The sequence below is a fragment of the Asterias rubens genome, chromosome 2 (genome assembly GCF_902459465.1).
Source record: "Asterias rubens chromosome 2, eAstRub1.3, whole genome shotgun sequence".
NCBI lineage: Eukaryota > Metazoa > Echinodermata > Asteroidea > Forcipulatida > Asteriidae > Asterias > Asterias rubens.
In genome coordinates this window covers 23542159-23569441 of record NC_047063.1, presented here as the reverse complement: position 1 = coordinate 23569441, position 27283 = coordinate 23542159, and the positions used below count along the sequence as shown (strand labels likewise).

Genomic DNA, 27283 nt, shown 5'->3' with positions numbered 1-27283 from the left:
GATTTTGTTACAGGCAGTGGACACTATTGGTAATTGTCAAAGACTAGCCTTCACACAGTTGGTGTATCTCAACATATGCATAAAATAACAAACCTGTGAAAATTTGAACTCAATTGGTCATCGTAGTTGTGAGATAATAATGAAAGACAAAAAACCCTTGTCACACAAAGTTGTGTGCTTTCAGATGCTTGATTTCGAGACATCAAATTCTAAACTTGAGGTCTCGAAATCAGTTACTTCTTTCTCAAAAACTATAATGTCACTTCAGAGGGAGCCGTTTCTCACAATGTTTTATACTACATGTACCAACCTCTCCCCGTTACTCATTACCAAGTGTTTTATGCTAATAATTATTTTGAGTAATTACCAATAGTGTCCATGGCCTTTAAAGACACTGGACACTATTGGTACTTTTATGGGACTTGATTTTGTTAACCATGGAGGTAACTTCCTCCATTGTGTAAGGCAGTTGAATTTAATTTCTTCTATGTGTGGTTTCTCTCTTTAGAAGCCAGATCATCTGCAGAGCCTCGTTGCAGACGAGCAGTGCCGTTGGTCATCATGAGGTAGCCGGTGTCCAGCATACCCACCGTGCAGCTGTGTGTAATGAATTAGGAAAACCTCTAACTATTAGCGAGGTACCGTCTGCTGAACAACTTGATGATGGCCAGGTGATTATGCCAGTTCTTTTTTTATTAGTCAATTAATTGTAAGAACTCATTTTTTTTTTCAGCGTTATAACTACAGCCATCTCATCTCAAATATTTTATTTACTTGGAAAACAAAAAAGTTAATCTGATCTCCTGATAGTTAAAGAGCATACGAAAGCTTTAATAACAATTGATGCTTTTGTTGCTTGTGACGTACATGTAGAACATATTATTATTTCTTTTTATTATTTTATTCGTGAATCTATACATAAGTAGGATTTGAAACTTTGCATGGTGGAAAAACGATATAGAAAGGTTTGCGGTATACATAAATAGACACAAATTATGCAATTTACATTACAAATTATGCAAAAAGCTACATGTACATAGAAAAAAGTAACAAAATAAATACGTATTCAAAATAAATACGTATTCAAATAAATTATAAAACAATTCCCTTGAGGTTTTATACTTGATGAAGACTTTTTGCAAACAAATGTACCTTCCCTTTCAAAAAGCTACATGTACATAGAAAAAAGTAACAAAATAAATACGTATTCAAATAAATTATAAAACAATTCCCTTGAGGTTTTATACTTGATGAAGACTTTTTTTCCTCACTGTTCTGTTTCAGGTTCGTTTAGCCGTCCACACATGCGGTATAAACTTTGCCGATATACTGACAGTAGCTGGCCAATACCAGGTCAAACCACCATTACCATTCATACCAGGTAAGCGAGTTTCACAATTTATTATTGGTAATTGTCAAAGACCCGTCTTCTCACTTGGTGAGCTCAATTGGTTGTCAAAGTTGCGATAACCATGAAAGAAAAAACACCCTTGTCACATGAAGTTGTGTGCTTTTACATTGTATGGTTGATTTCAAGACCTCACATTCTAAATCTGAGGTCTCGAAATCAAATTCGTGGAAAATTACTTCTTTCTCGAAAACTATGTCACTTCAGAGGGAGCCGTTTCTCACAATGTTTTATACTGTCAACCTCTCCCCATTACTTGTGACCAAGAAAGGTTTTATGCTAATAATTATTTTGAGTAATTACCAATAGTGTCCACTGCCTTTAAAGGGAAGGTACATGGTTGGTAATTACTCAAAACAAATATTAACTTAAAAACTGACTCGGTAAAACTCCATTCAAGAGCTGTTGATCGTATAAAACATTGTGGGAAACGACTCCCTCTGAAGTAACATAGTGTTTGAGAAAGGGGTAATTTCTCACTAAAATAATAAAAGACTTCTAGCTAGAAGTCTTTTATCCTTATCTGAAAGCACACAAATTCGGCCGACAAGGGTGTTTTTTCTTTCACCAAACGTGTACCTTCCCTTTAAGAGAGGGTTTGAAAGGTGCTGCGGAGCTTTCAGCAGCCAGTAATAGTCAAGTGGCTTGCTGGAAGAACAAAAGTGTCAAGACAGGGACTCGAACAAACACTTTGCCAATCAAAATGGTCTTCACTGCGTGGTAATGATGGGTTGGTGGCTGCTGGCCGCTGTTAACGGACTGACCGGAAGGCGACCAGCCTCTTCTGGTTTAAATACATGTCTTCTCTCAAGATGCATGAAATAACTTGCTTGGTGATTTCTTGTTGTGTCTTAAAAGGAAATGAAGTGGCTGGTGAGGTGTTGGAAGTTGCAGATGGAGTGAGCTCAGTCAAGAAGGTATGGATTTCTTTGAGAACTACTAACATACATGTAATAGTTATTGATTATATTGCTCTAGCCACGTATCTTCCATGGCTATTTATTTATTTATTTATTTAAAGGCAGTGGACACTTTTGGTAATTACTCAAAATAATTATTACCATGAAACCTGTCTTGGTGACGAGTTATGGGGAGAGGTTGATGGTATAAAACATTGTGAGAAACGGCACCCTCTGAAGTGCCATAGTTTTCGAGTCGAGAAGTAAGTAATTTTCCACGAATTTGATTGTGAGACCTCAGATTTAACACACACAACTTTGTGTGACAAGGGTGTTTTTTTTCTTTCATTGTTATCTCGCATCTTCAATGACCAATTGCGCTCAAATTTTTACAGGTTTGTTATTTTATGTATATATGTTGAGATACACCAGCTGTGAAGGCTAGTCTTTGACAATTACCGATAGTGTCCAGTGCCTTTAAACATAAATCTCATTAGCTCTTTTTGGTCCACTGCCTTTAATGAAAAATCGCATAACATCACAAGGCCAGCAGCACATCAAGGTGAGAGCTACCCTTAACAGCATTTGGGCTGGCGACCCAGATCACCAGGGGCATATTGCCACCTACTTCTTGGGCTGAAACAGGGTTACCCCCTTCACAGTCTGTGTGATGGGTATCATCCACTTGGAGTCACCTACTCCTGAAACAGGGTTACCCCCTTCACAGTCTGTGTGGGTGTAGGCATGGGTATCATCCACTAGGAGTCACCTACTCCTGAAACAGGGTTACCCCCTTCACAGTCTGTGTGATGGGTATCATCCACTAGGAGCCACCTACTCCTGAAACAGGGTTACCCCCTTCACAGTCTGTGTGGATGTAGGCATGGGTATCATCCACTAGGAGTCACCTACTCCTGAAACAGGGTTACCCCCTTCACAGTCTGTGTGATGGGTATCATCCACTAGGAGCCACCTACTCCTGAAACAGGGTTACCCCCTTCACAGTCTGTGTGGATGTAGGCATGGGTATCATCCACTAAGAGCCTGGCTATATAGCAGAGTGCACTACCTACTCAACTATTTTGAAACAGTTAATTATGTTTAAGTGTCTTTCTCAAAGGCACAAGTGTCATGACACGAACTTGAACCCACACTCTGCTGAACAGACCAGCAAACTTGAACCCACACTCTGCTGAACAGACCAGCAAATGAGTGTCAAATGTAGAACCAGCAGAAATAGCTTAACCTATTAATAGTACCTTTTGAATTATATTTGTTATTTGTCTGAACCATTAACTGGCTCGATGTTGTTATAAACTACCTTTTGTGTGTGTCAAAGTTTTCCAGTGCCTTCTTCTGAATTAGTTTCAAATCAAAACTTGACAATGCAATGTACATGTACATGTACATGTATGCATCCGCATTTTGACTTTTTGGCTGCCATGCTTGCATTGTGGACACACCAATGATGATAAATAATAATAATGGTAAAATGAAATGATTATATTTGTGTGTTTGTTGTCTCTCAGGGTGATCGTGTGGTTGGATGCCTAGCCCTGGGTTCTGGTTTTAGTGAGCAGTGCCTGGCCTATGAAGATGTAAGTATTAGGTTGGCATACTCTGCTGAAATAGGATGCTTCCATCGGCTAAAGTCATGATCAGGGCTTAATTTCATAGAGCTGCAATCAACCTTAAAGGAACACGTTGCCTTGGATCGGGGGAGTTGGTCTATAAAAGCGTTTGTAACCGTTTGTTATAAAATGCATTGGTTAGAAAGATATTTTAAAAGTAGAATACAATGATCCACACAAATTTGCCTCGAAATTGCGTGGTTTTCCTTTTACTTTGCAAACTAACACGGTCGGCCATTTATCCATAAATGGCCAACCGTAGTCGACGAGGTAAAAGGAAAGCCGTGCAATTTCGAGGCATGTTTGTGTGGATCATTGTATTCTACTTTTAAAACATCTGTCTACCCATATACATTTTATAACAAAATGTTACAAACGCTTTTCAAAGACCAACTCGACCGACCCAAGGCAACGTGTTCCTTTCACTAGGTCGCGCTTTTGAGATATTGCTGAAAATCAGTAGCGAATATGTCCATGCAGGAAGCATCCATAGTAGGAATACACAACTTGAGACGTGTTTCTGCAGTGATGTTTCTTAGATTCAAATTTTGGTGCATAACAACTGATATATTTTTTATACATAACCACATTATAGCCAGTGGACACTATTGGTAATTGTCAAAGATTAGTGTTCTCACTTGCTGTATCTTAACATATATGCATAAAATAACAAACCTGTGAAAATTTTAGCACGATTGGTCTTTGGAGTTGCGAGATAACTATGAAAGAAAAAACTTTTGGTGTATTTGTTGCAATGGAGTGTTAGTTTGTTTTGTTTGTTTTGTTTTTAATTTTTTGGGGGTGTTGGCAGATTGGACCATCCCCATCTTTTAAACTCCTTCCATGTAATAATTTCTGTGAGTATCAGCTATTTCAAAGCTGCACACTAGAGCATGTATGAGACAGATTTTAGACCAGGAAAACTTTGCCATTGCCCTTAGTAATCAACACATAGATTCTATGGAGATTATTTGCAGTGTTTTGATTTCCACTTTCAGGATTTGTATCGAATCCCAAACTCCATGAGCTACGAGGAGGCGGCCGCCATGCCAGTATCTTACGGCACAGCCTGGATGGGTTTGACCAGACGAGCCAATACACAGCCTGGGTGAGTCAATCCACCGACCCCCCCTCCCCCTTCCTCTAAGCTTTCTCAGAAACAATAACTAAATCCCATAATTATCGTAACTTCCTGTGTGCATGCATGGCTTTGGACCTCTGTTGGCTAATGGTCCGTTTTTGTTGCTGTATAATTCATTTAAAGACACTGGACACTATTGGTAATTGTCAAAGGCCAGTCTTCTCAGTTGGTGTATTTCAACATGTGCATAAAATACCAAACCTGTGAAAATTTGAGCTCAATTGGTCGCCGAGGTTGCGAGATAATAATGAAAGAAAAACACCCTTGTCACACGAAGTTGTGTGCTTATGATGGTTGATTTCGAGACCTCAAATTCTAAATCTGAGGTCTCAAAATCAAATTCGAGGAAAATTACTTCTTTCTCGAAAACTACGTCACTTCAGAGGGAGCCGTTTCTCATCATGTTTTATACTATCAACCTCTCCCCATTACTCATTACCAAGTGAGGTTTTATGCTGACAATTATTTTGAGTAATTACCAATAGTGTCCACTGCCTTTAAATGGAACCCATCTTGGAGGTTGTTCAAGACACCTCGGTGCTTTCCAATTGACCTAATTAAACCTGACGTCATTCATCATTACAATCTTCGTTGTGCCAATTTGGGAGTCAATGTCCTTGTGTGTGATACAGTGGAGTGTGTATTTTAAGTGACATTGTGTTCCAGCTCAGCAATCGATCAAGTGCCTCCCCCAATGGCGATTGTGCCAGACAGTATTTATTTATTTATTTATCTATTTATTTATTTCTTGTTTATCCTGGGAAATCCATTCAGTAAAAAAAAACTCACTGATCTCCCATGGATCCCAGCTAATAACAATCTACAGAAGTGCACTTAAGATAAAAGAAAACAAATTTACACAGTAGAACGTTGCACATTCATTTAAAAAAAACCACTCGATCCAAGCAGTAGCTACGTGTACGTGTGACGTTTGTGTAAGGGGTTCACTTGGCACCATGGGCTCTAGACTCAAACCCAGCACCTTCCTTTATTCTAAAGCAGACCCTTCATGCCAGATAACTCAACGAACTCATTGAACTCATTAAAGCTCAATTATTTTTATATGATCATCATCACCGCCCCAATATTTATTATGATGTGTTGTGGCTGAGCCGTCTATTGCCACAGACTCAAGTTCTGGTGGTTTATTCATCACAGTGTGGGTTTGAGTCCCGGTCATAACACTCAAGTCCTTGAGCAAGATACATGTACTTAACCATAAATGCTCTTTAACTAGGGCCCACCTTAATATAGCTACTAAGCACAAAAATTTGCTTAGCATGAAATTTCTTCCTTGATAAAAACTGGATTACCAACCAAATTTCCACATGATTTTCAGGATAAACAAACAACAGCTGAATACCAGTAACACGCAATATGCAACAAATGGAAATTTGGTTGGTAATCCTGTTTTTATCAAGGAAGAAATCTCATGCTAAGCAAATTTTGTTGCTTAGCAGCTTTATGAAATTGGGCCCAGATGTGTATAAATGGGAACCTGAGAGAGCTGAGAGCATTGTGTTGGATTAACCCCGACGGGCTAAGCAACTTGGGGGTTGTGTGCTCCCGAGGGAGTTGAGAAAGTCAGAGGAATGGTCTCCTGATGATCAAGGATCAAAATGCTGTTAGGTAGAGAGCACCTTGATTTAGCTACTATTATGCGCTTTAACAAAATCAAATATATACCTAATTATTATCACTTTTTATGACCTTCTTAAAAACTTGTTACAGTGAGACAGTACTTGTGACTGCTGCGGCTGGAGGGGTTGGGCTAGCTACAGTTGATCTGGCATCTCATGTTCTTGGTGCTAAGGTATTGTAGCAAATACATTTCAAACTAGTGGTTGACAAAAGTAATGGCGCCTCCACTCCACTAAATACAAGTTACAGGGCTGGAGTTTGGGAGAAAAATCCACAAGACTACTGGGCTAGATCTGTCAGTAAAAGACCCGAATCAACATGAGAAAAACAAATCTGGAGTGCTAACAAAATGCATTTGTATGCACTAAGACATCTGTGTGATGAGAAGATATGAACTCAAAGTCATTGTTTGAACATCAATTGTTTCTGTTCAAGCTGTTACACAGTGAAGTATATTGATAACCAATTAAAAAACTTGACAGTCAGACTTATCTGAGTTTACTGGCCCATCACTAAAACCACTGGCCTCGTGCATGCCGTCCAATGTAAAATTCATAGTCACGGGTACCAAAGACTATCACAACCTGTAATATGATAATACCAGTCCGCACTTATGAGATCACTTTTGTTCAAAATACCCGTTTTCAGACAAACAGTCAAACACTAGCTGGCTCTCACATGTTCCCCATGTAGGCGCGCCAGACCTCAGTTAAACGCCAGGACATGTGAGTAAACATAAAGCAAGGAAATCACGACCGTGTACATTATTGATTGTTGACATGTTGTTTGTGTGTGAAGTTCTGGGTTTCTATTTTAAGCACTAGTGCCAAGTGCTATTCCACTGAAGGCCACACCCACTACAAACAAATGGTTTATAAACTAATACTGTAACGCTACAAATTTACACATATCACTGATAAATCACTCTATGGTACAACAAAAAGTACACATAAAAAAAGGGGTCGAAACAAATGAAAGAGAATTTTTTGCGAAACCCTATTTATTTGTGATACTCGCGGTCGCCCACAAATGGTAGTCAATGTCTGAATGCAATGTTACCCACAAATGCAAAAGGAAGTACGTACGTTATGTAGTTATACAAAACGAATAGCGATTGAGAATTTGTCATTCCGTCTTTTACCCAACATAGGTGATCGGTGCTGCAGGGGGACCAGAAAAGTGTAAGCTGGTAACAGACAAGGGTGCCATGGCCGCCATAGACTACAAGGTGGAGAGCGTCAGGGACAAGACGAAGGAACTGACAAAGGGACGAGGAGCTAATGTCATCATGGATGCAGTGGGCGGGGACATCTTCAAAGATTGCTTGAGATGGTGAGTCTGTGTAAAAGCTCCATCATACCGAACTCGTTCTCATTGCATCATAAAAGAAATTAGCCGACCCGGCTTAAACTGTGTGGAATTGGGGTGTACATAGAAGCAACTTAATGGATGGGCTTGGACGGGTTTGATCCGAAGTGGTGCTCTAGAACCTTGAAGCTGCTCTAAAGTTTTGGGGGACCACCTTATACTGCAATTAGACAGAGATGCAACCTCCTTAAAAACAAAATGGAGGTACTACGTTGGGAATTGCTGTACTTTATCGAACTAGGGACGTGATGCCATGGTGCTGTCGGGCGCCACATGGATGTACGTGTGCACACAGACCAGGTCCGTTTGTAGCACCCTCATCTCGTGCACAGAGAGACCAAATTTCATTATCATACATAAATTTTACCAGAATTTAACTAACTAGGGTCACATTATAGTAATTTAATCCGACCATATATACATGTTCTGGCCAGACCACAAAATATTTTTTATGATTTTTTTAGCGTAGATTTTGACATTTTGAGAACTTCTTTGGTGTCAATAAAGTATTAGGAATTTGACAGTTGATGGACTCTGGGCCAAGTGTAGACTAAAGTGTACATAACTTTTGCATGTTGAGTGTTTGCGCAATGACACACCACTGGTTGTGGGCATTTATTCAAGCTGCAACATTTTCCGCAAAGTTTTTTCATAAAATTTTTCCTCCTGTGCTTTCCCCTTCTCTTCCATTTTAGCATCTCATGGGAGGGTCGCATCGTCATCATCGGCTTCACCAGCGGAGAGATCCCCAAGATTCCAGCCAACATCCTCCTAGTGAAAAACATCTCAGCCCTGGGTCTGTTCTGGGGTAACTACCGGATGCACGATCCGCCCCGCATCAGGCAGTCTGTGGAGGACTGTATCGGTTTCTTCGAGGAAGGAAAGATTAAACCGCATGTTTGTGCGACGTTCCCGTTAGAGAAGGTGAGTTTAGAAATATGAACTCTGCTGATTAGAAACTCTCAGCCACATCACACTGAGTAGGATTTGAAACTTTGCATGGTGGAACTGAGAGAAGACAACTAAATCAAGAGTTCACCCACCACCAACTTCTATTACATTTGCCCAACTTTCACTCTGGGCCTCGACTACTCCTTTAACTTTCACTTATAAATACAAGAGACTCGCCTCTGAAACCTACGAGTTAGGTCTAGCACCTCTGTAACAATTGCTATAGTCAACTTGTAATAAAAGAAGAACAGACCCATACAACTGTTTCAAGTGTTTTCTTCAGTCGTTGTGCAACTCTACACTCCACTCCGCTCACATAGCGCTTACTTTAGTTAACAGGAGTACTGCTGATATCATCAACTTCTCTGCATTACAGTAGTGTCACTTCACATTACAAATTTTTCAAATCTGCTTGCTGTTTGTCCGTTTATTTTGTCATCTTCTCATAAAATACTGTGGACAATTTTGTCTTTGATTTCTCTTCACTATGCTAAGCGACTCAGGAATACGAAACTAGTGTGATTGCACACTTCAAATTCCAGACATCTTAAATTTATTGCTTGTTTGTTTGTCCTTGTTTTTAGGTCAATGAAGCGTTCAAGCTTATGATGTCACGAAAGTCAACAGGCAAGGTTGTCATAACGATGAGGAAATAATGAGATCAAAATCCTGACCAATCCAAGGGCTCCCAATACCCACTAGGGTCTACCAACAAGAGTTCAGGGGCCGGTTTCACGAAACTTTACGCATTGCGTAAGTCCACTTGCGCAATGTTTATGGCACAAGTTACGCCATAAACAGTGCGCAAGTGGACTTGCGCAGTTGCGTAAAGTTTCGTGAAATCGACTGCAGACTGGTTACACAACAAATGGACATTTCCTCAAGTGTTTTTTTACGACACATACTTTTGAAGATTTGTACGTAAGCTCTCCATAGACCTTATCGCAAATACTTGGTATGGTCGATGTAGGCGTTGAATGAGGCGCATGCTTCTCTAGCTAGCGCTCATTACTAACTAGAGAAACATGCACCTCATTCAACAGTTAGCGCTTGCGCAATTAAATGGGTAATAGCGATAAGGTCTAATTCCAAACTTCCTGCTGAGATTCTAGCAAGTACAAGTGAGAATGTATTTTTGGGTCTTGTAAAAAAATTTCTAGAGTCCAGAGGAATTAATTTCTTGGCTCAATACCTGTGGTCTATTGGGCATTTTCTTCAAATCCCAAAATCCTGGGTGAATCTGTATAATTTAAGTTGGTTCAGAAATGTATAGCAATGAATATTTGGTTAATATATTATATAAAAAGTATTTTTGTGAACGTGTACAAATATGTTTTACAAAAGATTTACGCTTACGTATTAACCATATAAATAGAACACTATGGAATGCGGTCATGGTTGAGTGGTCTTGACCAACCCAAGTTCTGATGTCCGAGTCATCAGGATGGAGGTTTGAGTCCCGGTCGTGACACAAAGTGGTCTTGATGAAAGACACTAAACTATAAGTGCATCTTATCATCAAGGAGTCGTACCTGCAAGGGTACAGTTAAGTGATGCGAGTGATGCTGTGTGCAAATTCGGCGGCCGTTGCCACATACTCCAAAGAACATTGTTTCAGGAATGATTTTAAAAAAGGCTCAAGATAAAGCTCAAGATGACTGGGGTTGGACAGGCACTATGATACAATTAATGCTTAAAGGCTCAAGATAAGGCTCAAGATGACTGGGGTTGGACAGGCACTATGATACAATTAATGCTTAAAGGCTCAAGATAAGGCTCAAGATGACTGGGGTTGGACAGGCACTATGATACAATTAATGACTGGGGTTGGACAGGCAAAATGATAAGTTATTTTATCAAATGTATTTTTGTATTAATGCTTCAATTTTCACAGATTCAAAATTAAATAAATTTGATAACTATTTTATATGAGGTGTGTTTTTTATTTTATTTCAGAGGTCCTTTCCAATAGGATTTTTTTAATAAGATAAGGTGTTCCTCTCACGCAGGGCAAGGCTCTCATTGGTCTTTTTCTATTGTTCTCTTTACTAAGAACAATGGATAGCCAAGAACAATGGATATTGTTGTCATCACAAAGGATATTGTTCTTGTCACAAAGGAAAAGGAGTCCTTAAGGACCCTTGTGGGACGCAATAGAACTGCTTAGCGGTTGATATTTAGTTTTAACTGCATGAGTTCCCATTTGATAGCACTGCTAACCATAAGCAAAAAAGATAAGAAAAAGGGCTATATAAGAACTATTTGTTAAAACACAAAGATAGAAACTGTTCAATATAGATTTGTATAGCACCATATCGATTCACTTTATTAGCTCTGATAATTAACATGCACATCTGGTCACTCTTTAGAAAAATACATACTTTCAATTAATAAAGTTCATCTGGAAAAAGTAACACACATTGTGATATCACTGGACCCCACCATCTTGGAGATAGTGCGTTGACTCTCTAAGAATTCAAACCGCACGAAAAAAGCCTCAAATAAAAGCGACAAAAAGTCTCCTCATTTAACATTTTTTTGTTGTGTAAATATTTTCAGCCCAGGTCAATCATATTAGGTAAAATACAGCCTTCTCATTAAAATCTTGCATAATTATTTTTGTGCACATGCAATCATATGAATATACTTTACATATGCGCATAATTTACACAATTTTTTTGTATTTACTCCACTCAATTCACAACTTGTACTTAGTGGATATCCATTTACACATCTATTAATAATGTACATACATACATGTAACAATGTTGATGCATAAAGTGCATCGTTTAATGAAACATTTCCTTACAACTTAAAATTGCTTTTTTTTTTTACGTATCTGTTTTGTTCCCTTCATAGACCCAAACCTGCCTAACTTTGGGAGGCTCTATGCACAAATGGCTGACCGTTCGAAGGGGAATAGAACACCGGTGCCATTTCAGGTACCCAGTTATACCCCTGGGTGAAGAGAAGCAATTATAGTAAAGTATCTTGCTCAAAGACACAAGTGTCATGACCGGGATTCGAACCCACGCTCTGGTGACTTAGCGCCAGAACTTGAATTTGATGCTCTTAACCACTCGGCAATGACTCCATCCATACACCTGTATGTCATAAGCCTTGCTCAGGGCAGTCGAATTATTCACTCCGAAAAAAGACCGCCGCTGTTTAAAAACCCACCCGTATTCACTGTGCGTAAACATCGCACGACACGATGCCCCTGTACACTATCCGCATGCGTCGGCCATCAGCCTCCGCATGCGGTTAGTGGTATGAGTGCGGATGACTTGTGTGCACAGTAGTCGTACGATGTGACAGTGTGTATACGGGTGGGTCATGCGGTGTGATCGCACGCACCACGCACAGGGTATACGGGTGGGTTTACAGCGGCGTCTTTTCGGAGCGAATAATGCGACTGCCTTGAGCAAGGCTGGTATGTCATTGAAAGCAATGGTCTAAACTGATCTCTTGTTGCATCAAAAGAGTAGCTAGCTGAAATGGCGTCCAGTGGACATTCAAATTTCAGCTCAAATTCCTTATCTTGTGCCTGCATTGCTCTCTTTGGGCCTAATCTTTGCTGTTCATGTATTGTGACCGGTCAGGCAGATTTGAAGTTTAAAATGATACTAATTGAACAATCAATTTAACAATATATAATTATAATTTGATACATTTCATTCACATTATTTTACCTATTAATTAAGGCACTTTAATCATTAATTACCTTTCAAAATTCATTGTAATACTTTGTATCTTTCCATGAAGGATAATTGATCTGCCAAATTTTTGAATATATTATATAAATTTTTCAGTTTTGTACATTAATGAGCACACATTTACTTAAACACGTTTTTACAATGTCACTAGTTTTTAGAAGAGTAATGTTAACAAATATTCTAGTTTTTGTTAGTTGCAAGATACAACCAAGCTGTGAAAAATATATCACATGAAATTTTAAAGAGTAGAGAATACTGTTCAAAAATATAGACAAAAATAACAGCTCTTCTCATCGGTCCTCCTTCATACAAACAAATTAAATTTCTTGCGCCGTAGCGCCCACTAAAAACAAATGGTAAACTTTCAGGTACAATCATGTGTAAATCCGAAGACAAACACAGTATACTATTGAAAACGTTGAGTTGACACTGGCTCTTCTCAATTCAATTCTATTCAATTTAATAAGACATTTATTTCCAACACTCCCACAAAAGAGATTTGCACATGGTTGTACCCACCCGTTTACTTTTTAGTTTTAGTTTTTTTTCCCATTTATTCACACCATGCAAAGCTTCAAATAAATTTTATTTTATTAGAGAAAGGGCGCAAGCAATTGGTGTGCAAAAGTGTCTTTTGAGACAAGATGCACCATGCGAGCATATTTTGACTTTTTAGCAGAAAGAAAGAAAAAAAACAGTCTCAAAAAAAGCAAAGCTTTCGTAATTAGAAATATTCAGTTTTGATCTGAATATGGTGAACTCAGTTGCCTGTTACAATGACGACTTTTTATATGAAATACCAGTCAACAGCAATAAATTTAAGCAGTTATAGCACTTTGCATGGCAGTGACTTCAATTCCTTCTCAAGACACTGGACACTATTGGTTATTGTCAAAGACCTGTCGTCTCACTTTGTATCTCACCATATGCATACAAAAAAAAACTTGTGAAAATTTGAGCTCAATTGGTCATCGAAGTATATAAAATAATAATGAAAGAAGAAAAAACCTTGGTCACACGAAGTTGTGTGCTTTCAGATGCTTGATTTCAAGACCTCAAATTCTAAACTTGAGGTCTCGAAATCAAATTCGTGGAAAACAACTTCTTTCTCGTTAACTACCTCACTTCAGAGGGAGCCGTTTCTGACAATGTTTTATACTATCAACCGCTCCCCATTACTAGTCACCAAGAAAGGTTTTATGTCAATAATTATATTGAGTAATTACCAATAGTATCCACTGCCTTTAAAATACCATCATAGTTCAGAGGGGAAACAAATATTGGTTGACTAAGGCAGCATTATGGTTTTACAACTTGTGTTTTTATTCTCAAACAAAACGTTAATACAATTTTGTAATGAATATCAATAAACTCCTTGTAGCGAAATATTAAAACTATCATAAACGGAAGCACATTTAAGGCACAAATTGGTAATACTTGATAAAACAATAATGTGAGAAGACCTTATAATTACCATTAGACAGGTTGCGTTAAAATGGAGGTAATAGGCTGGTGAGATAACCTTATTAAAAATTGCTGATTAACATTTATGAAATATATTTAGTGTGGAATCATTTATCATTTGGTTATTTTGGTCTTGGTGGTCGTACGTCTTTGATAAAAGCACACTATATCACAAAACAGTGGTTCTTATTGCGTTACAGATCAGTATATTCTGCAAGTTCCTAGACACAGAACAGTGTATTCTGCAAATTCTTAGATCCGTTATTGCATCAGCTATGTATATACAAGGAATGTACACGATTCATGAAATCATGAATTGGTCCGCAATGGGCTCTGGTTCGTCACAATTTAGAGCGAGGGTTGCCTAGTTCTCAACTTTTGTTAGTTTAATTCTTGTTCCCCATGGTTTTTCAAAGATGAATTAGAGTGGGGCTGCTATGTATTTAGTTCTCAGTCCCTAAGGCTGGTTTATCAGAGAATGACTTGCAAGTATTGCCAACTTCTCAACACTTGTTTGGTTCTCAGCTCGGGGTTGGTTTATCACAGATGAGTTGCATCTACCATCAGATCTGACCACTTCTCAGCTACTGCTTTGTTTTCGGCTCGAAGGATGAACATGACTTTTAGTTGATGGGAAAGCTGAAGAATAAGACTGGGATCCACTCCATCAAAGGGCTGTGGGAAACACAATGACAATCACAGGTTAGTTCAGGAATACTTTTAAAAAAAAGATGTAGAATTACATTGATTTGTTTGTCAATGATTACAACCATTCACACAAATTTGAAGAATTGGTCACGCGTAATAAAACAAGTATAGTTATCCTCACATACAATACAGTATGGAACAACAATACACAAAGGACAACTTTGTAATGCTGGCATTGTCTTTTTTGTCCCACCACACCACATCTTTATTTTTGAATATTTAAGTATTCATAATATGATCTATACACTGAAGAACAAAGAAATGTCTCAAATAAACCAGACATTTTATCTCAAAGGTTTCCAACATTGGTAGTTTTTAACAGCTTTCCCTGGCTTAAACAAACCAAGAATTTGTTTTAATGAAATGGACGATCTTGCCGGCTGGGTATTTTGTCTTTATTTGTTACTAATATCCTTGTCAAATGCTGATTTTCCCCGTTAGAGTTCTCCTCCCACATCAGTGATTTCTTCTTACCCACCTATGATTTCAGGAAACAAATCAAACTTTTTTAACGTTGACAATTCTGAAATGCCCCTAAATCAACAAATAATGCCAGAAGCTCACCTCAGTTGGGTTTGTGACATCGTAGCCAAGGAGTGGCATGCTCTCTAGAGCGGCTACATCCTCGCTAGCCTTATACCGGTACAGAACCTTCTCCTTGAGCACATACCACTGCCTCTTCCAGTCTTTCTTTCGTCTTAGCATCAAGTAGCCGCTCATGGTGGTGTCTTGCTCATTGGCGCTCACTTGTTTAAGTGCCGAGGGTCGGATAACTAGCCTCGTTGAGCGTTTCCTTTTACTCTTCCCCTTCCCACGATCTTTGTCTTCGCTTTCTTCTCCTTGCTTATCTCCTAAAATAAATACATAAGTAAAAAAGGAACCTGAATCAGCAATAGAAATTTTCAACCTCGTGGAATAAAAATAATAATAAATAAATAATAATAATGAAAACTTAGAAAGCGCACAAATCCATCAAAGTGCTGATGGCGCTAAATACAATTAATAACATATATATATTTACATTAACCACAATTGAACTGTAAGCCTAAGCTGAGAACATGCGGTATAGAAATACAATAAAAATGCAATATCTAAGAAAACATCAACTTAAAAATATCCACTACATGTATCCATAATAGATTTACTTCAACTAATATTACTTCAAATGTAAAATGCTTCATCTAAGTATACTTAAACTTAAAATATCATCCAAAGAAAATACACAAAGACTAACAAAGTACCACCCAAAGAAAATACGCTTCAACTAACAAAGTATCACCCAAAGAAAATACGCTTCAACTAACAAAGTATCACCCAAAGAAAATACGCTTCAACTAACAAAGTGTCACCCAAAGAAAATACGCTTCAACTAGCAAAGTAACAACAAAAAATTGCTTCAATTAAAGTGCACTTTGGAAAAAAAAATCACGTAATATAACAACAATGAAGTACAATTCAACTAATATAGCTATAACTCTATAAGTTTATTGAAAGTACACTTCAACTAAAATCACTGTAACTAACTAATATTGCCGCAATAAAGTATGATTCAACTAATATCTCTTTGACTTGTAATCACTTCTTGTGATTGTAAAAACCTTGGGGCAAAATTACTTGTCATATTATCACCAACCACAAGTCAACAGCTCATTGCTCTATACAGCTCTGTTTTCCGTTAGGTTCTTCCAAAGCAGGGCCGATTTCATGAAGCTGTTAAGGCACCAATCGTAACAATGTAAATTTAATGGAGTTTTGGCTGGTAACCAGTTTCTGTTAAGCAAGATTTTTCTGTTAAGCAAGATTTTTCTGTGCTTCTCAAGTTTTTATGCTTACAGGCTTAAAGAAATTGGCCCCTTGTCAGCATTAACACCCTTTTTCCATCACACAAATATGTGTACCCAACCTAGTACAACAATACAATTCTATGATTGCAATAACATGCATATAGGTAGAGCGAAAGGAGGTCTCCAACAAGCATAGCTTGTCAAATCATGGCCCTTCTTGATTAAGAGCAAAATAATCAAACAAAACAAACCACTTTATGTAATGTGAAAACAAAACAAACTGACTAAAACTCATCGACTTGGTATAACTAGTTTATCAACATAAAAACACACAAACAATAGCTTCAAAAAATGTTGGCAGATGAGATTTACCATTTGATTAAGGATTAAAAACGACCAAAACAATTTAAATTACATGATACAACACACCCTTCATATCAACTTAAACTTGGTATAATTTGTGTAATGAGAAAACAGGAGACTAAGAAGAAAGAAATTTAGATTTAGAAATGTATGTTAACAAATGCAAATGAAAGGTGCCCTTTTAAAATTGGGTTTGCCATTAACTAGTTCAATGACAAACCAGGGTGACATGTCAGCTTGTCAATTCACTGTTCCTCAATTCATTTTTTAAACTGGTACATGTTTAAAGGTTTTACTTCAGCATTACCTCGGCTAAAAACTAACCAACTACCAAGCTGGACAAGTTTCACATAATTTTACTGGTCTTCCGCTGTTTTAGCTGGCATTTAGCCAACGGACCACTGCTAACGTAGAAACACTGATTGTTATTCCAGAAATTTACCTTTGCCAAGATTTTTGAAGCACTGGTCACATACTCTTGCAACTTTGTTGGTGAGATACAGCAGTGGAATTTTATTGGCTGAACAATGACCGCAGATCACCTGGTGTTGAAAAACAACATTATGCCCTCAAATTAATTTCTCTATTGTCCTTTTTGATTGATGCCCTAAAGGGAACTGGGCCTAAATTCAAAGAGCAGCTTCAGCACAAGAAAAACACAAACTACTGAAACTTGTGGCGGTGGTCGTGGCAGAGTGGTTAAATGACTGGTGGTCGAGTCATAAGGGTTTGGGTTTGACTTGTGTTCATGACATCAGGGGTATTCTTATTCTTTATTTGGGCAATAAACAATTACAAATACAAGTAGACAGTATGTCAAATAGATAATATAAGTACATGTACAAAAGTATATGGGTACGTGTGAGGAGGGAGATGGTTCTTGTGATTGATTAGCTTTTTATTTTTATTTTTCAATTTTTTATGCAAGTTGCCTAAAACAAGGTGTAAAGCCACTCTAGGTTAAGGGCTACAAGGAAGAAAACATAGACATGCAGAAACTCAGTCGAGCTGAAGGTAGGAATTGACATTCCTCTTAGAAGATGGAAGCTCATAGGATGAAGGGAAACATGCACCAGGCAAGGAGTTCCAAAGAGATGCAGTACGAGGGAAAAAGCTACTTGAGTAGCTCCTTGTTCTACATCTCGGCACAGCCACAGTTTAAGGATGACCCTTTGGTAGCACATGCTGTATACTCCCAGGGAGATAAGATGGTTTCAGGAATGAAATGGCCGGTGACCAGAGGTTATAATGTATGAAGCACAATGATGATTCTTCACAATTGCACTGCATAAGAGCTAATATTACTATTAATATTACTCTGATTACTATAAGGTACCTTTCCACATGCCCTGCAGTGATGCCTTCTCCAAGTGATAGTGAACTCACATGTACAGATCATGCACATGGTGACTCGACCATCAGGGATCCAAGCTGGGGCTTTACGTCCAAGGCTTGTTGTGTCCCCTTCAGTCAGAAGCTAAGCAAATAAAAGAGGTAAACAAAAAACATAAATCAATTACGACAGTGGACACACTATTGGTAATTACTCAAAATAATTATTAGCGTAAAACCCTTGTTGGTGGCGAGTAATGGAGAGAGGTTGATGGTATAAAACATTGTGATAAAGGGCTCCCTCTGAAGTTCCATAGTTTAAGAGAAAGGTTTGTGATTGCATGCATATGTTGAGATACACCAACTGTGTTAACTTAAGTTTAATAATCAGACACAAAATAATAATTAAAAAAAAATGCTTAAAACAAACTTCCCTATTACAGGTGAACCAAAAACTCCCCACACAAAATGAGAACTCCCTTTATTGACTATGACTATTGCAACGAAGAAATGGAACTAAACTCAGTTTGCACCAAGTTGATCTAAATGCCACAATTAAAATTGAGTAGCCACCTTGGTTTATAAACAGAGTGGTCATGTATTATGGCATCACTCATGATACCCTTCTTAACAACCTGCCTCCATGATCCCATGAAAGTATCATTGGAGGGGGGTTATACAGGGCGGTCATACTTTGCAGCTTTTAACTATGGGTGGCTAGTCGACGAGTCAAAAATTGTTAAGATGAAAGATGATCCAGGTGATGAAGGTTTATTGCAGTTACAAGTTTGAGACGTCAGTCAGGAAGCGAGGGTCCAGCGTTGTGTTTGAACAACACCCCTATATTTCAGGAAGCAGCTGGTAAACTCTGCATGACGCTGTTACCAGTATACCGCCTGAAATACAGCAGTGTTGTCATGGTGATCCAAGATGGCCTCCAGGTTGCTGCTCTTCAATCAAAATGTTCACCGATTCAAAACAACACAAAAGAGGGCCGATATTCAAGTTTGACTAAAACCCAACCTCCCTAGGCCCATTTGCCTACAGGTGACCTCAATCCACTACTGTTATGCAACCTCACATTAACTTGTCTAGACATGGATGAGATTGGTTGATATGCCTGGCCAAGATACTTGGGCGACCAAGATACTTGGGCGACCAAGATACTTGGATCCCAAGAATAAAGCAATTGTTACTTGGTCCCTCGGCCCTCAATCTTCGACAATCAAACAACTTCATGAAAAGGAATTTGTTTTCTCTCTTTTTACCTGAGCGTACGGATGAAGCATGGCAAAGGAACTTCTCTTGCTTGCGTAGTCTGTGATGGCTTTGTTCAACGCAGTAATCCAAGAGTCCCTTTCTTGTGGTGTGCTAGAAATTAACAAAAAAAACACCATCAAACCATTGCTCTTAGAAGTAGTGGCTAACGTTTTGTTGTCTAAAAGAGTAACTTTAGAACCGCATTTGGCTAAAGTTATAAATTTTGACTTTTCAAAAACCCTTGATAAAAGTTTTAAAAAAGATGAGTTGTCTATCTTACCTTGCAGCCAGGGTGAAGGAACGCTGAACACTGATGATGCTAAACTCATTCTTGTAATCTTCCTGGGCTGGTTTACTCACCTGCAAAATATCAAATCAAGAGGTCTTGCATAATTTTGTATTAATGACATCCTGCAGCAATTTTTTTTCTAGAGACCGTCCAACAGATTTCATCCACAAAATGCTATCTGCAGCTTGGGTTTCCCCTTTAAAGCCACTGGACACTATTGGTAATTGTCAAAGACTAGCCTTCACAGTTGGTGTATCTCAACATGTGCATAAAATAACAAACCTGTGAAAATTTGAACTCAATTGGTCTTCGAAGTTGCGAGTAATAGTGAAAGAAAAAACACCCTTGTTACACAAAGTTGTGTGCTTTCATTTCAGATGCTTGATTTTGATACCTCAAATTCTAAATCTGAGGTCTCAAAATAAAATTCGTGGAAAATTAATTCTTCCACGAAAACTACATTACTTCAGAGGCAGAGGTCTCTCACAATGTTTTATACTTTCAACCTCTCCTCATTACTCGTTTTACAAAAAGGTTTTATGCTAACAATATTTTGAGTAATTACCAATAGTGTCCACTGCCTTTAAGCTGAGTCCAACCTTCCGACTTCCTTTGCAGCAAAGAAGTTCACCGGCCAATCATGGGGGGGGGGGGGGGGGGTGTAGGGGTGGGGAACTTACCCTCATACCAGCTAGTGATAGGACATTGTGAAGCTTGTAGCTGTACTGGCCTGGAGTCAGTAAGAATGGTGTGGTGTACAGAAGGATGTCGCTCAACTGCAATGGAGATACATCAGTAGAAGAAGCTTGGGTTAATATTTTGGTTTTAGTCTCTGCGATTTATGATTGCAATCATGCGTTAGGGAGTATTTGGCTTTGGCAAGATATAGTATTTTGGGAAAACTGAGTACTTTCAAGTTGTATCTGGATCACTTTAAAAAAATACACACTTGATTTGATGAAACAGTCCTATTACACCAATCAACTCACCAGGTAAAATCTGCGTGTCTGCGGAACTTTGCGCGACAACTTCAGGAGATCTCCCTCTTTGATAAAAACCTGAAAAAATAAAAACACTTCAAATCAAAACGAATACAAATCTTACATGACAAAGTTTTTGTTTCAATAGTTCCTCAATGTACTTTCATCAATGAAATGTCCCCTGATATTTGCAGCACGAGAGCTGACAGCATTTTGAGTGAAGCAGATTTATTCTTATGTTTGTTTTGCGACATCATGAACAGATACTTTTTTAAATGTCTATTGTTGAATCAGTCACACGAAGAGAGCTATGTGTAAGGAGTAAACTCATACCCAAGAATTCAAGTAGACTTTGATCTAGATATTCGACACCAATAAGAATATTCGACACCAATAAGAAAATTCTCACTATCTTTAACAGGAGTATTACATTACCCAAACAGTTCATGCCCTCCAACATACCAGGTTTATTTAAAGGCGGTCTTTAAAAAATAATGCAACCAGTATCAGAGAATAATGGCTAGAAATAAGACTAATGACTTTAAAGAGGCCATTTTCACACGGTGCCATAATATTTGGATTTAGAGAATGAAATGTACATTTAAATGAAACCAATCAAATAAAAAACACAAATTAATTCAAACAATTAATCAAGCCCATCAAATCCTGAAGTGCACAAAATCCTAACAAAGAATTAGTCAATAATCAATCAATAATCAATCAAAATTTAAATATATATTTTCAAACAAAGCAATCCAAAGAACTTATCAATATTATAAATTCATCAAGTGAATCAAACATCAATAAAATAATCAATCAAGTAAAATGTATTTATAAAGCGTCAAAATCAAATCAACCCAATCAAAATAACTTTTAGCGCATCCACCAAACCATTAAGTGAACAAATTGGAAACTCAAAATCAAACAAAAACATCAAGAATCAGGGAAAGATATTCGCCCAAAATTTGTGCATAGCAAAACACTTTTTAGAAAACACTGAGACTAACCCGTCCTGGTTTGACGATCTCGTGATTGCCGACGAGACCCTGCTGAAGCTGCAAAAGCTTATCAAGATTATCCTGTTATAATAAAACAAAATTACAAATGTTTATGTCGATTTATTGCTTGCACCCTTGAATCATGAGAATTGAAGTGAAATGTCGAACATAGCTGGATTGGGTCCCAATTCATAGCAATCTCGCTGTGCAATGTTGCGTTTTAGACCCATAGAACTCCCTACTTTGAGGGTGCAGTGTTGCATTTGAGACCTATAGAACTCCCTACTTTGAGGGTGCAATGTTGCATTTTAGACCTATAGAACTCCCTACTTTGAGGGTGCAATGTTGCATTTTACACCCAAAGAACTCCCTACTTTGAGGGTGCAATGTTGCGTTTTAGACCCAAAGAACTCCCTACTTTGAGGGTGCAGTGTTGCATTTTAGACCCATAGAACTCCCTACTTTGAGGGTGCAGTGTTGCATTTTAGAACCATAGAACTCACTACTTTGAGGGTGCAGTGTTGCGTTTTAGACCCAAAGAACTCCCTACTTTGAGGGTGCAGTGTTGCATTTTAGAACCATAGAACTCCCTACTTTGAGGGTGCAATGTTGCGTTTTAGACCCAAAGAACTCCCTACTTAGAGGGTGCATAATCCGATGGTTAGTAGTTCCATGAAATTGCACTAAGTTCAGTGTAATAAATAATTGAAATTTGTTTTATCAAAGTTTTGGAAACTGATGTCCTTCTAGTTTGATACTCGAAATAACAATTCATTGTGAACACATGTTGCAAAACCTGGATGTTTTCAGATAATAAATAATAACACTAGATTCGTGTACAGCTTTATCACACACCTACATTGTAGGTATGTATCAAAGGCCCGTTTTTCAACAGGATAAGCATAGCTATGTTTTGAATTATAAGACCAATTTATGATGATTCACATGGTGCTGTGATGCATTCAGCAGACACTGCAAATGGGTTATTTTAGGTGCATTACCCAATTCACAGAACCTATGGTCTTGAATAATGGCACCAGTGTCAAGACCAGAAATTAAATCCACACCCTGCCAATTAGAAACAGTGCTTGACCGCTCGGCCTCCGCTTCGGCCAAAACGCAATTTTACACAACTACTGATGGAAATACTTACCCCTTGTTTCATGCTTTCGTTGACGTGGTTTGCCACCTCACTCACTATGTTCAGAGCAGCTGTAAAACGCAAACCAAATATCATAAATAATTATTATTTCATTCCATATAAATATTAAAATCTTATTAAAAATTTGAATATTTTGGATTGAACAAAGGAGAGTTAACTACAGAGGGGGGGGGGGGGGGGGGACTTCAACCTGCAATCTTTGGATTAACATGCCGTCGTTCTACCAACTGAGCTATCTAGCCCATATGTTATGGGGTGCCAATCAGCTGACAATACAAACAAGGAAAACTAGAACCTTAACAGAAAAACAATGAGTAGTGAAAACGCTAATGAACTAGTGAAATGAAAAGCTATCTAGTCCTGCTTTTAGCCACTGAGAAACTCATAACTTGTCTTCTTTATAAAAAACATTTCTAATGCTTACCCTCGGTATCCTTGTAGTCTGCTTCTTGAGAAACCTCATCAAGTTGCTTCAAATATTCTGACAACAAAAGAAAAAAAAGTCAATCATTATTCAACCAACCAAAATAAACCAATAATATCCACTTTTTCATAATTATCGGCCACAGCACAAATTTTATTTTATCTGCCATCTTTTTAAATTATCTTTTATTTCAAAGTGAGGGCTTTACTTAACCAAACCAGGGTTGCCACCTACTCCTGAGGCTCCACTTTCCAGGGGCGAGATTGTACAAAACATTGAATTCCTATTTTCATTTATACTGTTTGAAAGCTCAGTATGGACAGAGGTAGTGCTCGTTTGAGGTAGGCCCATAAATGAATGCAAAAAAACCCAAAACATTCAGGCAAGGAGAGGAATCCAGTTGACGTACCGGTTAACAACAGCTTGTACTGAGGGATCCGCTGTATTGGCTTCAACATGTGTTGCCTCACTGACAGATTCTGACATCTTGGACTTGCCTAAAACAGAAAAAGAAAAAATTAGTGGTAAATAAACTCCTCAGGCCCTCTTGCCCACAGGTAACTTCAATCCTACTCCTCCACTCCAAATTTTTGCACTTGGGTTAGAGTGGTATGACTGAACCAGCGATAAGCAACTGTCATTTTGGCGATACAGTCTTGTGATACAGTCTTCAATCCTCCTCAATCAACCAACTTGCTGCAGAGGATTCAGAGCATTTGGGAAGGTAAGTGTCAACTCCAGCAAGGCACAGATTTGCCTTATGAATACAGAAATAGCAGGAATGAACAACAAGGAGCATTTCCAAACCTTGGCTTAGGCTCATCTCTGTCGCTAGACTTCGTTTGGTTTTACAAACACCGACCAAATGTACACTGCTCCAAAATTGAAGATGGAGCCGAAGCAAGAGCCCAAATTTAGGAAAAGGGCCAGTTAGAATACCACATAAATACACTGTCAAGACTGATGCTTAGAGGATAAAATTTAAAACCGTATTTAGGCATTATCACTAGCTATGCAATTCTCAACATATTCCAAAACGATGACTCTCATGTGAATTGGTGAGAGGTGGTACATCAATGGCAAACTCTCACCTCAAACTCCTTCAGAGCTGTCTGAAACAATGGCGACTTAACGCTGGCTTCCTCCAGGGCTGCAGTCAGCTTCTGGAAGTCTCTGATGTAAGTATTGTAGAGTTTAAGGTAGGGACCCTTCTTCAAGAAGATGTCTGCAATGTGAGGTGTCTCCGCCCTGTAATGATCAACAGGTAATATAATAATAGATGTTAAATTTGCATCGGGGATAAAGAATATTAATTTTAAATTTTTTTTTTTTTTTTTGTTTTTTTTTACCCATACACCGATGTGTGTTAGCACTGTAGGATTCGAACTGCCTCTAGCTACCGGGCAACCTCGGTAGTCTAGTTGGTAAGACACTGCTCTAGAATTGCAAGGGTCGTGGGTTCGAATCCCAACCGAGTAATGTGCCTGTGATATTTTTTCACAGGACTCGGGAAGGTAATATAATATTAAAGAGATGACTACATTACAAAATTATCACCTTTGTGCTTATTCAAAATATTCATAAAAACTCACTAAAAACCATTTGCTGTCACATTGCTGTTTTTCGTCGCGAACCGCTACAAATGTTTTTGCAGAGAGTTGAGAATTTATTGTTGTGAATTTGAGACGGCAAAATTTGTATCACATTCGGTGGAAGTATGAACCAGTCTTTATTGCTGACCTAAAAAAAACCTGAATGAAACTAGGATTCAAATTTTAGGCGGTATGTTTGAATGGTGGAATTCCCACCTTCTGGTAACCTCCTTGGGTTATAGATTTCACAAACTTTTAAGAATAGAGTACTCAGCACCAGAGACCAGCTTACAGGAGACTAAACAATGAATAACTATATTCATTTTGGTTTTTATCAACATACACTGATATATGTAAGCACTGTATACTCGGCACTTTCCTGAGATATTACTCAGGTGGGATTCTAACCCTAGACCTTTGCAATTCTAGAGCAGTGTCGTACCAACTAGATAGACCACGAGGGTTGCCCCTGGTAGATAGAGGCTGCTAAAATTGTATGTTTTAGCAGTGGGTACTGGAAAGGATTTAATAGATGTTAAAACAGAAAACATGAAGTTTGATTTTTCTCACCAGTTATTGATGCGAGAGTCTAGATCGGACAGCAGGTCCTCATTAAACATCTGTAGCTGGGGAAGGTGACCCAAGATCTGATCGAGTGTCCCTTTCTCGATGATGGGACGACCAGCAGCTTTCTCTGCATCATCTATGGCCACTTTAAAATCCTGAGACGAAACAAAGAGGAAATGAATAAGTTATGGTGGAAAAATCAAAGTATAAATGATGCATCAATTCAAAACGAACAATTTGATCCCACAAGACCAAATTGCTTCTACACATCCTAAATATTTTACTGTGGGAAAGCCAACAGGGACTTATTTGAAATAATTATGCCAAATGCGTTTGAAAGTTTCACAGTTTCAGGTAGGGAGTTCCAAGCCATGTATGCTGCTTCTTGATTTGTCGTTTTTTTCTGAAGGAGTTTGTGTTTTCAAAGACTGCCAAGTAATATCCGGAATGTTCGAAAATTACCTTGTTGATAAGCTTGAGGACGTCAACGAAGACTTTCTCAGAGTCCCTGAGCTCCTGAGCGACCAGGAAGGCCTTGCGCCTCTTGCGTACCTCCGGCTCCACATCATCCTCTTCCTCTTCGTCTTCCTTCTCCACAAGGATGTCCTGATCAAACTTCTCATAACTGTCTTCATCATCGTCCGAGATCGATCCCTCCTCTTCTCCGCTGCTCTGTTCGGCGTAGTCGGCGCACTGGCACCTCCCACTCTCATGCATGCTGTGCTCACATGATCTGTTAAAGTGACAATACAGGAGACGGTGTAACGCATGCTCTTTTAAAATTATCGGAAAATGTTCACCTTATTTTTCTTGTATTTTTCCCTTCCCCCCCCCCATTATCACTCACTCAGGTATGGCTATGAAAAACATTGATCTCCTTTTGGCCATTCTTAAGATTAGAAGACAGGAAAACCAACTCCAAAGAAGAATCTTTCTTGAACTTGGGATATTGCAGATCCTCCGACTCTATAACCTTGTTTCCACATAATCCTGTTTCAACATTGTGCATTACTGAAAACAAGCCATTCACCATTGAAACTCATGGTTATTCAGTTGATTGTTTGATTACTTTCCGCAATGCTGCAAACAACGTACCAAACTCAGTACAAATGTTTTTACAACCCACTTTGTTTAAAAGGTCGTCGGTAGTGCGAGGGATTACAATCACAAGCTAGTAGTAGTTTGCAAGTGAATGCATCAATAAGCATGAAAAGGCACCTTAGCACATTGGTTTACCAGAATTGTGTTACCAGCCAAAATTAACTGTCACATGTAGCATCTGTGACTGGTGTCCTGCTTTGTTGTGCTTAGCAGAACATTTTTAAAGCAAAATTATTTATATCGGGGACTGTTACTAATATATAGTACCTAATAAATTTCAGTCAATGAGTTCAAAGTATAATGTGTAGAGGGTCATTCCCCATTCAAGTACGATGTAAATAAATAATATCAACTTCTGTATCACAACCAAAGATAAAATTAACTTGATCTAATCAATAGAAAAATAATAGTGCTTTTCGCAAAAATTGTATAAGGCCTTCAGGACAAAATGGAAAAATATGGAGGGGGGCCACAGTAGTTGATGAAAATATTATCTTTTGTTGA

The 27283-nt window shown here is 38.4% G+C and overlaps 2 protein-coding genes across 2 annotated transcripts in view; one reads left to right on the top strand and one right to left on the bottom strand.

The window, feature by feature from the left end:
- LOC117307083 (quinone oxidoreductase-like protein 2 homolog) overlaps positions 1-10961 on the top strand; it is a 36777-nt gene extending 25816 nt beyond the window's left edge. Inside the window, exons 2-10 of the mRNA XM_033791739.1 lie at positions 509-671; positions 1285-1381; positions 2267-2325; positions 3837-3905; positions 4937-5046; positions 6811-6892; positions 7871-8052; positions 8784-9012; positions 9624-10961. Coding sequence (XP_033647630.1) covers positions 509-671; positions 1285-1381; positions 2267-2325; positions 3837-3905; positions 4937-5046; positions 6811-6892; positions 7871-8052; positions 8784-9012; positions 9624-9695 — 1063 coding nt within the window. The 3' untranslated portion in view covers positions 9696-10961. The remainder of the gene's footprint in view (positions 1-508; positions 672-1284; positions 1382-2266; positions 2326-3836; positions 3906-4936; positions 5047-6810; positions 6893-7870; positions 8053-8783; positions 9013-9623) is intronic.
- A 2994-nt stretch (positions 10962-13955) lies between these two features.
- The window catches only part of LOC117305605 (FYVE, RhoGEF and PH domain-containing protein 6-like), a 58125-nt gene continuing 44797 nt past the window's right edge, over positions 13956-27283 (bottom strand). Inside the window, exons 3-17 of the mRNA XM_033790485.1 lie at positions 26141-26411; positions 25682-25833; positions 24611-24767; positions 23929-24016; positions 23520-23576; positions 23087-23145; positions 21943-22014; positions 20945-21013; positions 20636-20731; positions 19947-20026; positions 19675-19777; positions 18411-18551; positions 17517-17616; positions 15492-15778; positions 13956-14894 (exon numbers count right to left, since the gene is read on the bottom strand). Coding sequence (XP_033646376.1) covers positions 14760-14894; positions 15492-15778; positions 17517-17616; positions 18411-18551; positions 19675-19777; positions 19947-20026; positions 20636-20731; positions 20945-21013; positions 21943-22014; positions 23087-23145; positions 23520-23576; positions 23929-24016; positions 24611-24767; positions 25682-25833; positions 26141-26411 — 1867 coding nt within the window. The 3' untranslated portion in view covers positions 13956-14759. The remainder of the gene's footprint in view (positions 14895-15491; positions 15779-17516; positions 17617-18410; positions 18552-19674; positions 19778-19946; positions 20027-20635; positions 20732-20944; positions 21014-21942; positions 22015-23086; positions 23146-23519; positions 23577-23928; positions 24017-24610; positions 24768-25681; positions 25834-26140; positions 26412-27283) is intronic.